The sequence below is a fragment of the Melospiza melodia genome, chromosome 6 (assembly GCF_035770615.1).
Source record: "Melospiza melodia melodia isolate bMelMel2 chromosome 6, bMelMel2.pri, whole genome shotgun sequence".
NCBI classification, from domain to species: Eukaryota; Metazoa; Chordata; class Aves; order Passeriformes; family Passerellidae; genus Melospiza; species Melospiza melodia.
The window spans coordinates 59282531-59298404 of record NC_086199.1 but is presented as its reverse complement, the minus strand read 5'-3'; the positions used below and the strand labels follow the sequence as shown (position 1 = coordinate 59298404).

Genomic DNA, 15874 nt, shown 5'->3' with positions numbered 1-15874 from the left:
GAATATGGAGCTATCGGCTTGCCGCTGAATGCTGATTATGAGACTGATTGTGGAATTCTTTAAAGGCAAAAGAAGTTGTTTCCCATTAGCCTGAAAGGTTTGAATCATGTCTTTTGTGAGTTTTTAGTAAGCTAATCCATTCTGGGTTAGTAATGACTCCAGCATCATTTCCTAAATTAAGAAAAGAACAAAGAGAGGAACACAAAGGATTATTCCTGTGTAGAATAGGAGTCAGGAGAGGGGGAAAAGGGAGAGGAGTAATAGCAGTTGCATGAGGAACACACACAAATGAATGATATCAAGGTGTGAAACTACTAGGAATTGTTTTATATAGAGAAGTATGAATTATTTTTTTTTAACATAAGTTTTAGAAGAAGTCTTTCAAGTAGTGCACAGATAGACTGGGTAGTTTTATAACTCAAAATGTATTGTCCAAAAAGATCCTGGCACAGTTTTAAGAACACTGTGTGTGTTTTTAGGGCTCTTTCCTCTGGTGTTCAGCAGAGAAAGCAGAACTATGAAACATATACAGGCTAAGGATAACAAAAGTCCAGTGAAACAACTGCACCATAACTGATTTTTCTCTCCTGTTTCTTTTTTTTTTATGAATTAATCTGTGATGCTCAGTGCTCTAACACAATGTTTTGGTGATTTACAAAGAGTCTAAAAGCTGTTTCCAGTGCCAGCCTTTCCAAATTCACAATGTTCTGCTTATTTCTCTAATCACAATAGTCTCCTTTTGTTGGGTACTTCACCACCAGATAATTGACCTTGACGTCGATTATGTGCCCTCATTTTTGGCTTGGGATGCAGAACTCCTGTTGCAGTCAATTATTTTGTGGTACAGCCTGCAACAATGCGGGCTCTTTCTTCAATCAGTAAATAGAAGTGGTTTTGATATCTTTGAAACTATAGCCTTCCAGTCTATAGTTATGACATTGTTTTTTTTATTCTTCAGTCTAAGGGAAATTGTTTACTAGTAGTCTTCCATCAAAATTGCACATAGAACACTAAATAGAAATCTGAATTTATATAGCACATCACAAATTATATTCAGATTGAGGGAGTGAAATTCTAGCTTACGTCTTCCAAAGCAGATTGACAGACCAAATCACATCTAGACAAGAAATGCAAAAGAAATGCCAAAACAGCAGTCTGAACAATTTGAGAATTGTTTGCTAATTCAAAACAGCATTAAGCAGTACCATTTTACACATTAAATGTGATGGGTAAATGGGAGTGAATATTGAGGATGGATTTAAGAAAATTCTAAAAGTGCCTACCTAAAGAGTGAATTCCTATTAAAATATATATATACTGAAAGCTATTCAAAACTAAACTGGTGCAACCTAGATGAAATATTTTTCTCATATATCCAACAGTGTGATCATGAAGACCATGAGAATGTCACCATTTTTTGAAAGGATTGTTTCCAATTTCTGTTTATGCTAAGTCCATTTCACCATGTTCTATTATGTTGAAGAAGTTTAAAGTAAAGTACCTCTGTGCAGTTATATGATACTGCACTGGACTTTACCAAAACCAATGAGTTTTAGTTGTGCAAGTGATGGAAAAGGGATTATGAAGTCTAATGGATGCATTCAGTGGAGATGAAATGAGATCCATGTTGCTGTACAATGTGAACATAGATAACAGTCCTGAGGAATCACAGGCTGGGATTTAAAAAAAAAAATATATTATACTTCCCTGTGAATTCTCACTGTTGTCCCAAATTCCCCTTTTCCCTCAAGAATAATTTAAAACAAACTTATTGGAAGACACCAAGTAAAATTAGTGAAAAAGACAGACTAGAACATCTTTCTTGAACTGAAACATAAAGCATGGAATCATTTGTCTCAGCAGAATAGTTTACTAAGTAATGAAAAGCAACATTTCTTCCAAATCAGATTATAACTAAGTGAAACACAGTAAGTGAGCCCATCAGCTTCTTAAACTTACTCTTCCCTGTGTTTAACATAAATATCACATAAAGCATCAGCTGGAACAGTTTTCCTAACTGACCTCACACCCCTATTATTTTTCCACTGTTTTGATGGAACAACATAAATCGTCCTTCAGAACTGTAGACGTGAGAGTTGAGATGCTGTTTCCTCTTCACAGTGAAATAAGAGACAAATGTGGTTTTTCGGATTGAATATGCTCTGTGTTTACAGTAAATATTTCAGTGGAAGATAGAGAACAAAAGTACAAAATAAGACTCCAATGAAATCTGCCAAGTGCTTCATACTGCTTGAAGTACTGCTGGGGGTTTTTGGTTGCCTTTTTTTTTTTTTAAAGAACAAACCAATTAAATTGGGAATGGGTGCACCAAAATGGCAACAAAGTATCATCACAGAATAAAAAGATAAGTAAGAGATGTGTAAGGAGTCAGGTACACATTCAAAGCAGGTAGCTAAAGGAAGTAGTAAAAAGCAAGAAAAATATATTTTTCCTAATTATGTTTGTATTTTTCTTATACCAAATGTCCATTTATGTTTTAGGCAATCCAGTAAAGGCTAGTTCCTGTCAGACTCCCTTGGGTGAGCCACTGGCTAACACAGGATAATTCTGCTATGGGTACAACCCCCCACCACAAGCATGGAGTTCTCCATGGCTCAAACTTTTTTGTTGCAAAAGGCTCACACTGCTCATTTCACTGAACCACAGTCTTTGACAAACTTTGGTGAGATGCAAAAAGGGAGTTTAAAGAATTTCAAGATACAAACTAGCCAGGATTTAAAATACAATAGAGAAATAAGCTAATGAATGGCTAGGTTTTGTTCTGATTTTTGAAGAAAAACCTCCAAAGAATTGAATGAGAGTGAAGATTTCTTGGAATAAATTGGCCAGGAAATTAATGTTTTCAAATAATTGTAATTGTAATAGAATAAAATCTGTGAACTGCCAAGTATTCTAAACAACAGAGTGGAACTTACAGTGTGCGTAGGCGTTGCATTGCATCCCTATGTGAATGAATTTTGTTCCAAATGAGGCAGATAATGTACATAAATAATTCATGTTTAATGCAGAGTATGTTAAAAAATTGCTGCTTTCAATATAGGGGAAGCTGAATCTGGAGCCAGCTATGTCTTTAAAATAGCTTAAAATGAGTTATTTTTAATATTAAAATTATTAATGGAACTTGTGAATGATACCTTCAGCATAAGTTAATCCCAAACAGACTTCTAGTGATTTACAATTTATCCTCAATAGTAGTTTTTTGTAATGCATAAATAAATGTGAGCTAACAAATGGATCATATATAAACCATAAATTCAGGTATTTTAAGTTGAGTCTGTCTTTTGTTGCCTTGTTTTACAAAGATAATTCATTGCTCAGTCATTTTTACAGTCTAATACACTCTAAATAGAAGTATATGCTATATACATTTCTCTGCAAAATTATGTAAGCAGTAACTTTTTTTTCCTGTGCTTTACCAGAGTAAGATGTTTAGAATAAAGCCTTTATAGTGTTTATAACTACTGTACACACGTAGTCTGAATGTTGCTAGGCTATAGTTTTGAATAAGTCTGTAATATTATACTCCTGTAGCTTGAACTTAAAGCAAGTACACAATGGGTGCTTTTGTGAGATTTACTGTTATTTCATTCCTTATGGGAATGTAAGTTTCAGGGGTGTGTAACATATGAGCGTTTTGCTTGATGCAATCAATTTCTGCTTCAGACATTTAAATAGCTGTCAGAAAATGGTTGGGAAGGGATCAGAAAACAATGGTCGTTTGCCAATTTAAATGTTTGGCTGGTTTGGCAATAGTCAAAAGAGGAACATTCTCCAGGAAAATACTAAGAATATTAATGCCACAAATTTGTGAGCAGGTCAGTTTGGCTAAGAATTTTCATGTTACTTACATTTTTACATCTACTTAAATATTTTGGGCCAAATCTTAAGCCACAGAGCGGACAGGCAAGTTATCAGTGCTGGCAGAGCAGAGGAGAGCGACCCCTAGAAATTGTCCACGTGAGGATTTCTTAGCCAAAGAGGAGATGATGGGGACAGGAGTGGTTTGAATCCAGGGTAGATAGAGGTTGCCACCATTCCTCATGGATCTGAAGAGACCAGAAGATTAATGTTGCTTTCTGGAAATCTTAACAGGCAGAAATCTTCCATGTGCAACTGAGCTGAATTGTAACCTGTAGCTTGCAGGTAAAGTATGTTTTTATCTCCCCCCTCCAAGGTTCCATGATGGTAAAACTCTAGCTAAAGGCAATGATTCAATGTGTGGAATTTAATATAATAAAAGACTCCATTAACATGAATGCCTTTAAGATCTACAAATATAAGAAAACATAATGGCCCGAGTTGTAGGTTAGAAACTCCAACTCTTCCTTTCAGGGAGTATAGTGGGAATTTAAACAAATGCTCTGTTTTCCTCCCCAAAAGAACTTAATTACTTAGGAAATGATAACACTCAACTCTAGTAACATATGCCATCCACATAATTTGTGATATTTTAAAATAAGACTTTCTGGGACGTAATGTTGCAGCTAGAGCAGAATTTACAGTGACAACCTGATCAGCTCTAAATAATAACAGGTATTAAATCAGAGGTAGGTGTCCAGTTACAGGGGGTGTGTAGGTGCCCATGCTTAAGTGCTAGCAAATTTTTTGCTAGCAAATGGGTAGCAATTTGAGACCCTTTCCAATTAGGTGGTACAGTTACCACATGTTTACAGTTCCACAGTGAGATATAGGTAATTTAAAGTTATTACCCAGCTAGCAGCAGGCATGCACAGCATGTCTGATTTTTGTTTAACATGTAAAAAAGGACTGCATTTATGAATGACAAATTCAGTAAGCCTTTAACTTTCCTGCTATACCAATCAAGTTCTTTGACAATTAGATTCATTCAGTAGCTTGCCATGCATTTGCCTGGTGTGCTCCCAAGTAAAAAGTACCTCTGTGAATTTGGCTTCTTTGTGCTCAGATGACCACCTCCATTTACACTTTGAAATGTGTGGTACTTGGACAAGTGTACCCAGTCCCACAGAAATGTGGATGTACAGAACAGTTCTGCTGACTGAGTTTGAAATACCAGGATTTCTTTTTCCTTCAGGCCTTAACAATGATAACCATCACTTCATCAACGTATCTCACAGCATTGTCTTAAGCAGACTTTAAAAATTGTTCTACTGCTTGTAAAAAGGCAATTTGCTTCTGAAAAAACACAAGCCTTTTGGGGAGGAGAGGTTTAGAGGTGGATATTAGTGTTCTGATACTTAATGTCAGCTGTAACAGCAGCAGCTTTGTCTCAATCATTCTTTGAGTCAGTTCTACAACTTCTGTTACAGGAGTTTGAAAACTTTTCTCAAAGCATCATTTGGCATTGATATTATGCTATTCTTTGATGAAGACCTGGTGATGTTTTGTTTTGTGAATTTATGTATTCCAAAAAATACTGGTGAAAGATTATTATTTGGGCATATCAGAAAGAATTAAGTGTGTATGGCCTGGTGACAACTACATAGATTTTTCTATTGACCCTGTGTGGATTTCTTTTGCCTTTGCTTTGTGGAAACATTCATTAATGTGTTCATTTTCTGTGTCTAAAAGTTGTGGAGGAGATACTTGTGGGTTTTTAGCAGTAATAGCTTATACTCCTGAAAGCATGCAATCCTAAACCAGGAATGTTCCCATGTGAGGTAGGTGTTCAATTTTATGGATAAAGTATTGAAAGATTTTTGCAGAAAATCACTTGCAAGCAAATACATTGGCTGAAAATTGTTTTCACAGAACATTTATCAGACCATTTAAAAAGTGAAAATTTAGTGAAAAATCCCAAGCTGTTTGTAAATCATCTGCAAATCATCATTTGCAAACAGGAGTATAATGACTGTGTCAAATGAATTACTGCATTTTTGCTCGCTGCTAGCCAGGTGTACGAGACTTACACAACAGATGTTTGAATTTCTCAAGCTGTGCAGAGGCTGTAAGAGTCAGGCTAGCAGTACCAGCCGTGGCAGGACTGCAAACTATTTCAGTGGTGTGTTACACAGGGTGCTCATGATTTCACTGTATCACTACCCAAACCCAAAGGACTGCAGCTTCCCTGTAACTCTCTAGTGTGATATTTATCAAAATTAAAGTTTGGTCAATGAACAATAAAGACTCAACATTTAAAGTTTTTTTAAATAAGCTTAACATTATTTTCTGTATTGATTTATCCAATGATTGGGAAATTGTGAGACTGGTTTGTAAAATGTCCTTTTGAATTTAGCATGGAATGGCATAGTGGTCAAGTTGCAGATTCCGTAGACTATTCAAACATACCTGACACTGTTTCTCCCACTGAAGTCTATAATAGTTCACTGTTACTGGGTCAATATTGCTCCAAAGAAGGTTGGGAATACATTGAAATGTATTATTCTTTAAATAGATTATGCAAATAGGCATATATGTTCAATAGCTAGTCAATACAAAGTCAGCATCTTCCAGGGCAGATTTGTTCTCTTTTTGTATCAAGTACTTAGCTTCAAAAGCCTCATCTTACACATAAAATTCTTAAAAGCAAATGACATTCTGATGATGGATCCAAATAAAAGTCAACAGCCAGCAATCAAATGTGAAAAGAATATCCAAGTGCCATAGGAGTCTACCTGGCTAGTCTACCTGTACTACTTACATAGTAAATTAGATACTTCAGTTTCTCTCTGTTGTTTTAGGTAATCTTGAGGTCCTCTCATTAAAAGAAGCTCTTGCCATGAGTTTAGATTTTGGATACATGGTGTCTATGGTAGCAGGCAGGCATCACAGGATACCTGAAGCCTTTTGATGTTCTCTGTCCAAGTGCCAGTTTGTATTTTGGTTTGAATAAGCACGTAGAGTATGTGAAAGGATGTTGTATAGTGACTGAAAACACTTCAGTTTCCAATTGCCCTTTGGGGGAGATAATGAACCAATACCAAAGAGGACTCTGAGCCCAGAGGAATACATGGAGCCTTTCTAGGAAACCACCAGCTTTTCCTTCCTTTGGACTTGCAGAAGGTCTTCCCTCCCCTACACACAGGCAGTGACACTTCCCTCTTGTTTTTCCTTGCAGACAGCAGCCTCAGATTCCGATCACCACGGGAACAGGAGTTGTCTACCCTGGTGCTATTACCATGGCGACCACCACGCCGTCCCCTCAGATGACATCAGATTGCTCCAGCACCTCTGCCAGCCCTGAGCCCAGCATCCCTGTCATCCAGAGCACTTATGGTATGAAGACGGACAGCGGAAGCCTTCCTGGAAACGAAATGATGAACGGAGAGGATGAAATAGAAATGTACGAGGACTATGAGGATGATCCCAAATCAGACTATAGTAGCGAAAACGAAGCCCATGAGGCAGTCAGTGCCAACTGAGGAGTGTTCACAGAATTAAAGTACTCAGACTCATTTGGGTTTTTTTGGGGTTTTTTTGAACAAAAGTTCTTAAAGAGCCTGCATGCATGTGTGGCTCCTACAGTTACATCAGCAGAATGGTCTTAAATGTTTCTTATCGTGTGAGACAGATTGTTTCCCTAATTTTTCATGAACTTGGGTTTTTTTTGTTTTGTTTTGTTTTTTTAATTTAGATGAAGACATAAATATCAGACATCAGGACTTGAGAACTTATATGAATCAATAGCTGTCTTACAAGTCTTACCTTTTGTCTTTTTCCGTTTGGATGCTGATAAAGGTTTAAGTTACTGTTTTAGATGGGGGTTATACATTCTCACTCAGGTATGCTGTGCCAGCCTACAGGTTGTGAATGTGTTTTTATTCTGGATTATTTTAGAAAACAAAAACTGCAGATTTCATATTGTGAAACAGAACAAGTCCGCAAGTGTGCACACCCGTGCATCATAGCTTGTCTTTAAAAAATAGTCTCTGAATTCCATTTTTTTTCCATATGTATAGCTGAACTTCTGATGTGCCAAACTTTTCATAACTTTTGAATCTTAACATTTAAACAAAAAAGTCTTAAAGGAGACACTGTAAAGTCTTAGACAATCCTTTGGCATCTTAAAAAAAATTATATATGAAACCTAATTTTTTTCCAGAATATGGTAAAGTACTCAGGAATCTGGAGACAGGATATTCTTAATTAGTGAACATGGTTGCCATAGTGCATGTGCCCAATTGCTTTTGCCTCTTGATGTGCCATTAGTGTGAAATTTTAAGTAAGCACAAAAGAGCGATCACCAGCTATGGACAGGCCTGTCTTAGCAGTGTGAGGCCACCTCTGATTACATTCTCTACCCCTTTGCTTTAACCCTTGCATTCAGTCTTAACACATTTTCTCTTAAATAATTTATTCATTCCAGAATGTCAAGGGTCCAAATACTTAATATTTATTTTTAAAAGTACAGTTGGTGGCATTACACTTACAATTCCTTATTGATATTTTAAAGAGCCTCTTCTTTCCCCCTCCCTAAATCACACAGGTATATGAAAATAAAAGTGCACCTGCTACTAAAATGAACATGACCTTTATGAGTGAGAAATTCACTTGTTCCTCTAACACTGTTCAAGGAGCACTTGGAAACACTCTGCTATATGTATTGCAAAATAAAGTGAGTACTTTTATATGTACATAGAGTACAAATACCCCTAAAAATGTGTTTATAGTTATAAACCTCTACACTTAGACAGCAAGGGCAGATGTAAAATCCAAACTGCGTTTACAGTCCACCGTGCTGAATTTTTAGGGCCTGAGGAACCTGTGGCAAATCACAGATCTGTACATCATGTTCCCATTCCACCTGAAGGAACTGTGCTACCTTAAGTATTTATGCAGTGATTTATTTGTGAGTCTCCAGGTGGGGAGGGAGGGACACTCAAATATCTAATTGCAAAGGTGGGAAAATGGGTCATCAAAAATATTTATTGTATATTAGTCATGTGGGAATGTGACCCGTCAAGAGCTTTGGGATCTTTGGATGTAAGGTGCTATAGAAATTTAAATTTCTGTTTGTATTACTTCTAGTAACAATGCAGTTACTGGAGAAAATTCTGGGAAATATGCAAGATTCAATTCAAAGATTGTGATTCTGTTCGATTTCAAAGACGGAGGAGAAACTGCCTTTATTTTTTCCCTCATACTCCACCCCTGTTCACAAATAGATCACTGTATATATATATACACAGTTCCAATAGGCCTGAGGAATAACTGTGCTGAAGATCCTCAACTCTTTTATTTGGAATTGGCTGTGTTCAGCACACTGGTGATAAATTCAGGCTCGTGCTGAGAGGTACCAGGGGGCCTGGAGCAGCTCCTCTGGAAGTCTGGGAGCATCTTCTCATAAAGCTGCACAGGTTTTGCTTTGGCCAACAAAATGAGCCTGTGCTAGTCGGGCTGTCCTTGTGCCTCCTGCTCTGCAGACACTCCTGTGAGCTGCAATGGCAGGATGCTCTGTGGAGGAGCAGTCTCCTTCCTGACAGCCCCACTGATCCCTGTCCTGTCAGAAACAGCCACTTGTGCCACTGTAGGAATCGCGTTTCTATGTGAGAGAACGACCCCCCGAGACAAAGAAGATTGTTCAATTTACAGGACAATTTATAAAGATAATGGCATAGAAACACAATGGTCAAATTTCTCTGACCATTTTATAATTTGGAACAAAAAAAGCTATATTTTTAATATTTATTTAACTGTGTTCTGAGTCCATGTCTAATAAGCAATAAACTGGTCTAGCCAAGTCTTCAAAGGCATATGCTGTGTCATTAGCTGGTGAGCGTCCTCTTTAAGCTGGCTAAGGTACTGATAGAAAGTGGTTTTTTGTTCTTAAAATAGCTTGGGAATTTGAACTGGTTTTAATACATTCAGCTCAGATTGGGGGGAGGACATCATTATTTCATAAAAAAAAAAAAAAAGAATATTTATTAATGTCTTACATAATTCTCCAGTTAGAAGTATTTCTCCCTCCCCCCACATCACTTTCTCTCTTGCTCTCTTTTTTTTTCCTGGTTTTGTTGCATAGGTAGAATGCTGTATTGCTAGCATTGTATTTTATGTAATTATTTTTTTGCACAAAGGCAAACATTTAGATTAGTAGTTTAATTTTTTTTTTTTTAATTTTATGACCATGCCAAAATAATATTCTGCAGGCTTGTGGAGAACAAAGGACTGTTCTTTAGGACTGAAACTTGATTTTGCTTGTAGTACAAAAAAAACACACACTCACAGATGTTGTTTCGTAAGTGTTATAAGCACTGGATATAAATGGTATTTTTTATCACTTCTGACTAATGTGAAACTGTTGTACGAAAACTACATGAACAAAAGTCATCTGTTTCGACTCGTGTGGGCCTGCCTCACAGTTGCCGGATTTGAGTCATTTTTATGTCTTGTTATTTCATTTATTTATGCAAAATACATGTATGTATGAACACTTTGTTTTAGCTCCAGCCCTGCCTCAGTGCTGATGCTCTGTATGTTAAAGCCACATTCTCGAAAATGACTGGCTGTTCAGGAATCACCAGCTGGTAAAAATCGCATTTACTGGCTGGGGGAGTGGGAGGAACATATTTGAATCTGAATTGTGCCTATGAGCGTGTTATTCTATTTATTAGCCGACATTGGCTCTAAAATATCAGTAGAAATCAAGGAAGGACAATCATAAGGATGAAACCCAACATTTTTACTTTATTAATCGGAGCTCAAAACAAAGTTTTTTGATGAATTTGCCATCTCATTTTAGATTTTTTTTTAAATTGTGTAAATATAACATAGGAAATAGAATTTTATTTTTTGTTCATGGATACTTAGTGAAGTATAAGTTATGTATTTACTTTTGTTCTATATCAGTGTATGTTGGTCCATATTAAATGCTGACAAGTCACTGTACCTCATGTAGATGCTGAATTTACACCCGCAGTGTGAGCGCAGTATTGTGGACCTGTAGCTGGGACAGCAAGATGCCTCACTTGTGCTCCCTCTGATTTTTAATAGCATATTCCACAAACAGGAAGTACTTTCTTCTTTTTTAGAAAGTTGATACATGAAACATGCCAAATTTTGGCTACATTTGATGGGAAACACAGTCTTCTGAATCCAAGTAAAAGCAATGAGATATTTTACTTAACAAGAATGACCTTTGGAAGTCAAAAGCATATCCCTGAAAGATTAAAATGACTGAAATGGCCCTTGCAATGCAGGCAAGACTCAGTGATATCAAACCTTTATGTTGTACACCCACTTAATCATGTTATTGTTACATTAGGCTATAACACCAGAGAAATTGTTCACACAATACACAGAGAGGATTCGTGGAATTGCTTCTTAAGCTTTGTGTTTGACGCCCCTTAGAAACTGACTGGAAAAATAACTCCATTCAGGAGCACTAATATAGTAATACTATTTTCTCTGTGAACAGTTTATTTAATTAACAGATACAATATATTTTCTTTTGGAAAATTATTAAATACTTATATTCAAGAGAAGACGACTCCCCAAACAGTCTGGTACCAGCCAGAATAGTTCACTTCTTATTTTACAAAAATTGAAGAGAAAGGTCCCAATGGAAACCATACTGCTTTCCAGGGTTTATGTGCAGGAACAAGTCTGGAGAACTGTGCAGATTCTGGTCTGCCTGTATGTTTGGGCATCACCATTTAGCTTGTGAAACCACCTGCTGAGCAGTCACAGGACCCCAGCTCAGTGCTCCTAAATCAGTGCACTCAGGTGCAGGGGGAGGGAGAAGAGAGGGATGGCTCTGGGATGGACACGCAAACCCAACAGCAGCATTAGCCCCAGTAAATACACCTCCCTGGGCAAAGTGCACAGCAGCCAGCTGTGAGCAGCCTCTGCTTTGGACAAACACAACACAACCACCTCCCAGTGCCATCTCATCTCCGGGCTGGCTTTCTGCATTTTGGTTTTTGGCCACATCAATGGCATGGCATTTCAAAATCATCTCCCAGCAAAACGTTCCACAAGATTTAGACCCCATCCTCCCCCAGAAAATCACCTACCTATCTGCCTGACACGAAGCATGTCAGTGCTTCCACGGTGGTCACAGTGTTGGTGCTAAGTGGGGTGAGCTTTGCTGAGCCAGGGCCACAGCAAGAACAACTGCACTGCAGATGCAGCCAGCAGGATGTATGATAGAGCTCTTCATGATTTTATAAGAAGTTAATGAATGGGCTTGGACCCCTTGGTGTTTTGCATGCTTTTTTAAGATTCAAGGTGGCACTTAAGCATGTTCTTTTAAAAGAATAATACTAAATGACCTCATTTAATCATTTACAAAACACTTTTTCCTTTAAAAGAGACTTCTTCTAAACGTTTTTTGTTTTTTGGTACAACTCATTAAAATCTGTGATTTTTCTCAGATCAAGCTACAATTTTGATATGTAGCAATGCCCTGCTACAGAAGGAAAAAACAATGCATATGCAAAATGATTTCATTTTAATCCAAAGCCCTTTCTTAACTACCAGAATTGTTGGAAATGGTGACAAAGAAGTATTCTGAGATTTCACACGCTGGGTAAAAAGGGGTAGGGTGGGGTGAACTGGGCTGAAGGAAAACTTATCAAATTGGTATTTATGGCAATATGAAAGCTATAAAGCAACTTAGTGACATGGCTTGCTTTGTAATTTCCGCTTTCTAAAAACCACAAGTGAGGTCCTTGGTGCTCTTGGAATATGGGGAATGTGCAAATATTTAACTGTTTGTATGCTGCACATTGCAGACCTGCTAGTGTGCATTCTCCGTTTGTCTTCCTTTGTCATTTGTGTTTTGCTTTCCAGAAAGCAATGTTGTTTTTTTTTCTTGTACCTTTCTTCAGCTTGTAGCAAACTAGAATGCTTAGCATTTATGTTCATTCATTATTGTATTTCCCATGTAAAATTTTTTTTATTACATTAAGACAAGCTTATAAGCTGTTACTACATAACTTATCTTACTGTAACTCTTATTTCCTGACATTGTAATTTGTTTGTGATGTATATTGTGAGATTGTACTCTATGTTAATTTAATCAGCACAATTCACTGACATGCTGGACTGACATGCTAGCTGCTGTTTCAAGTTGTAAAGTTTGTGTAGAGCTGTTGGGACAACTGAGACTCTCTTGTCAAGGTACTATGCTTTGATTCCTATAGCAACACCCTGGGTGCAGCTCTTACTGGCGAGGGCTGCTCGTTTAACAGCCACTGGCTACTTAATGGGCAGGTTTTCTTTGTAGAAATTCTATATACAGTGCAGGTACCTACCTGGGCCCATGGCCGGTAATTATTTGGGCGTTTAGAGGAAAAACTAGTGTCTATTGCTGCTTTGAATATGTTTTAAAGTCTGAAAATGTAAATAGTTTATCAAAAAAAAAAATCTTGTACAGTCCAGTGTAAAGTTTTTAAATGAACTTAAAGGTTGCCATCACATCTCACACTCTCCTCTTGATACAGTAAAAAGAAAAAAAAGAAAGAAAAAAGTTTGCTAAGGATATTGATTTAAGAAAAAAAATCTGTTCTCAGATTAAGAAAGAGAATAGTTATTCTTAGCTTTGCTTCATTGCATAAACAGACTTCTTGGATTTTGTTGTGCAGTATTGACGTGAGGTAAATTAAATATTAAATAATCTTTCAGTGGTACTTTTAAGAGTCTTCTCCTCCTCTGCCTCAGTTATTGATGGAAAAGACAAAATTGAAAGACACTGTCCATATACAGTATGTTCTGGTGTACGTTGGCACCTTACCTACATGTTTCGGGTGGGAGGGATTTTTTAAAATTTTTTTTCTTCTTTTTTTTTTTTTTTTTTTTTTGCACAAGGTGCTTTCCTGATATGTTAAACATGTCATCCTTGGGTGATACAGTATATGCCATGATAGGGGTTTAGACCCCTCAGGGGAGTGTCTATAAGACTGCCTATTTATGCTCATTTACCTCAAGACTGTCCTCTCTACCCTTAATCTATTCACCATCACTCCATCTTTTGTACTGCTGTTGACACTTACAAATTAAAGATAAATTTTGTTTTATGAGATGCGTGTGTGATTTCTTCTCTGCATCCCTTATTCCTTTGAATTTAGTATTAAAGACTGACCATGATGAGTTGATGGGAAAATGCAACTAGGCCTGTTCAGCTGGCCTCCTGTAAATTTTGTGACTGAATTTTGCAGCTCTTATATTTTACCCACGCCTTTCCAGTCTATGAAGGCATTTTCCAGCCTCTGAAATCCATTAACACCATATGCTGTAAAAGACATGCATGATAACCAATCTAATTTGACAATATACACTCAATACTGTCAATTTTGTGTGCAGGAAATGCTGTTGGTAGCAACATAATCTCAGAAGGATTTTTAGTGAGTAGAAATGAGACGAGACAGTTCTCATGTTTCTTCTTTCTTTGCCTTCCCCTTTTCCGCTGCATATAACTTAAAACAAACTAACCAAAGTTAAATAACAAAAAGCCTCTAGTTGCCATATTGCCATGTCTGTAAATTGCTGCCATTGGTGCGTTGTGATTGGTTTCTGACTTAGCAATTAGTCATGGTTCTCATAGGAAAATAATAAATTACATTGAAGCATACTGTACTGGAGCAGAAATGTAACAGAGCCTTTTGGTTGTACATGACATCAGATTCCAGTCAAGTTTCAGCTGGTGCACAAACCACCCTGAAACATCCAAGTGGGACAGAATCCTTTCTTCCTTGGAGAGAGCATCATGCATGGACTTCCTAAAAATGACATTCTGCATTATGAATCTGTGTGGTGGAATACTTCAGAGTCAACAGTGGATGGTAATGAGGAGTCTCACCAACATGTTATAATGGAGAAATACATAAATATTGACTTGTGCAATTTAATTCAATTTATTTCCTCTGTTCCCCCCCCACCCCCACACACGTGTTGCCGTGTGATTTTTCTCCTTTGTCTTACCCGAATCTGCAGCTGTGAGGACTGATCAGTAATCTGGAACACACTGGTGCTGTCAGTGGGGTTGTTACACAAGTACAGTGAAAAGCAAAACAAGCAAGGGCTACAGAAGGTCACTGCTTCCTGCAGCACTAAGACACAAGCTGTGTATTTGACATCTCTAGGTGTCAATCTAAAAAAATGCGCACTAATTGCCAAGCAGGACAGGGGCCTGTCTCCGCATGTACAGCACTCTTATGGACAAGGCCGTGTGTTGGGGGCTAACCAACATAGCAAGAGCAGCACATTTCACACAGAGCACACACCACCATGCTTTTTCCTGGTGCTGGGGAGAGCAGCACCTCTGACCAACTTGCTGCAGCAAATATAATAAATAAGCTCCTAAGTTACCATGGTTATTCCAATCATCACAGGAGGGCCCTGCTGCACCGGAAGCACCAAGCAAGTGACAAAGCACAACAAATACGAGAACTAAAGTGCCCTTGCTACTCTGGTCCTTTCTCCTGCTCCATTTCTCCCTCTGGCTGAGCACAAGCTCTGCTCAGCAGCTGCAGGTTCCCTCAGGATGGCTGCAGTTTGAGGTTTCCAAGATTCCAAGGTACGGCACGGGCCTGCCTCCCCGCTGGGATTTCCCCATGGTGATTAACTGCTACCACAGTAGCCCAACAGCAGCAGCTCGTAGGGATTGGGGGGAGAAGGAGGAAAAAGTAGTAGTTGATTTATATCTTTAATATATGGTTTATAATAGAAAATATGAGCTCCAGGTTGTGTCTCTGAGCAGTTAATGACCAGCTGGGTTAAGGGCCCTCAAATACTGCCATCGGTCATTGGCTGCCTGGAAGTATCCTTCCTGTCATCTGTTATTCCTTAATTGTATCAAGACCCACTGCAGCAGAGGACTGTTAAATCTGTGGATTAATTGGAATCTGACCCTCAGTAAGTTCTAATAATATCAAGGCCGTTTCAGGTTAGCACTGGCCTCCTTGACATGACAGTCCATAACAAACTTCTTCAG

The 15874-nt window shown here is 37.9% G+C and overlaps 1 protein-coding gene across 14 annotated transcripts in view; it reads left to right on the top strand.

The window, feature by feature from the left end:
• The window catches only part of SOX6 (SRY-box transcription factor 6), a 369646-nt gene extending 355685 nt beyond the window's left edge, over positions 1-13961 (top strand). For 13 of the 14 annotated variants that reach the window (XM_063158537.1, XM_063158541.1, XM_063158536.1 and 10 more), the window contains one exon: positions 7058-13961. In XM_063158537.1, coding sequence (XP_063014607.1) covers positions 7058-7361 — 304 coding nt within the window. In that variant the 3' untranslated portion in view covers positions 7362-13961. Of the gene's footprint in view, positions 1-4113; positions 4165-7057 lie in introns of all 14 variants that reach the window. The other variant, XM_063158544.1, reaches the window with a different exon arrangement.
• The last annotated feature ends 1913 nt before the right edge of the window (positions 13962-15874 follow it).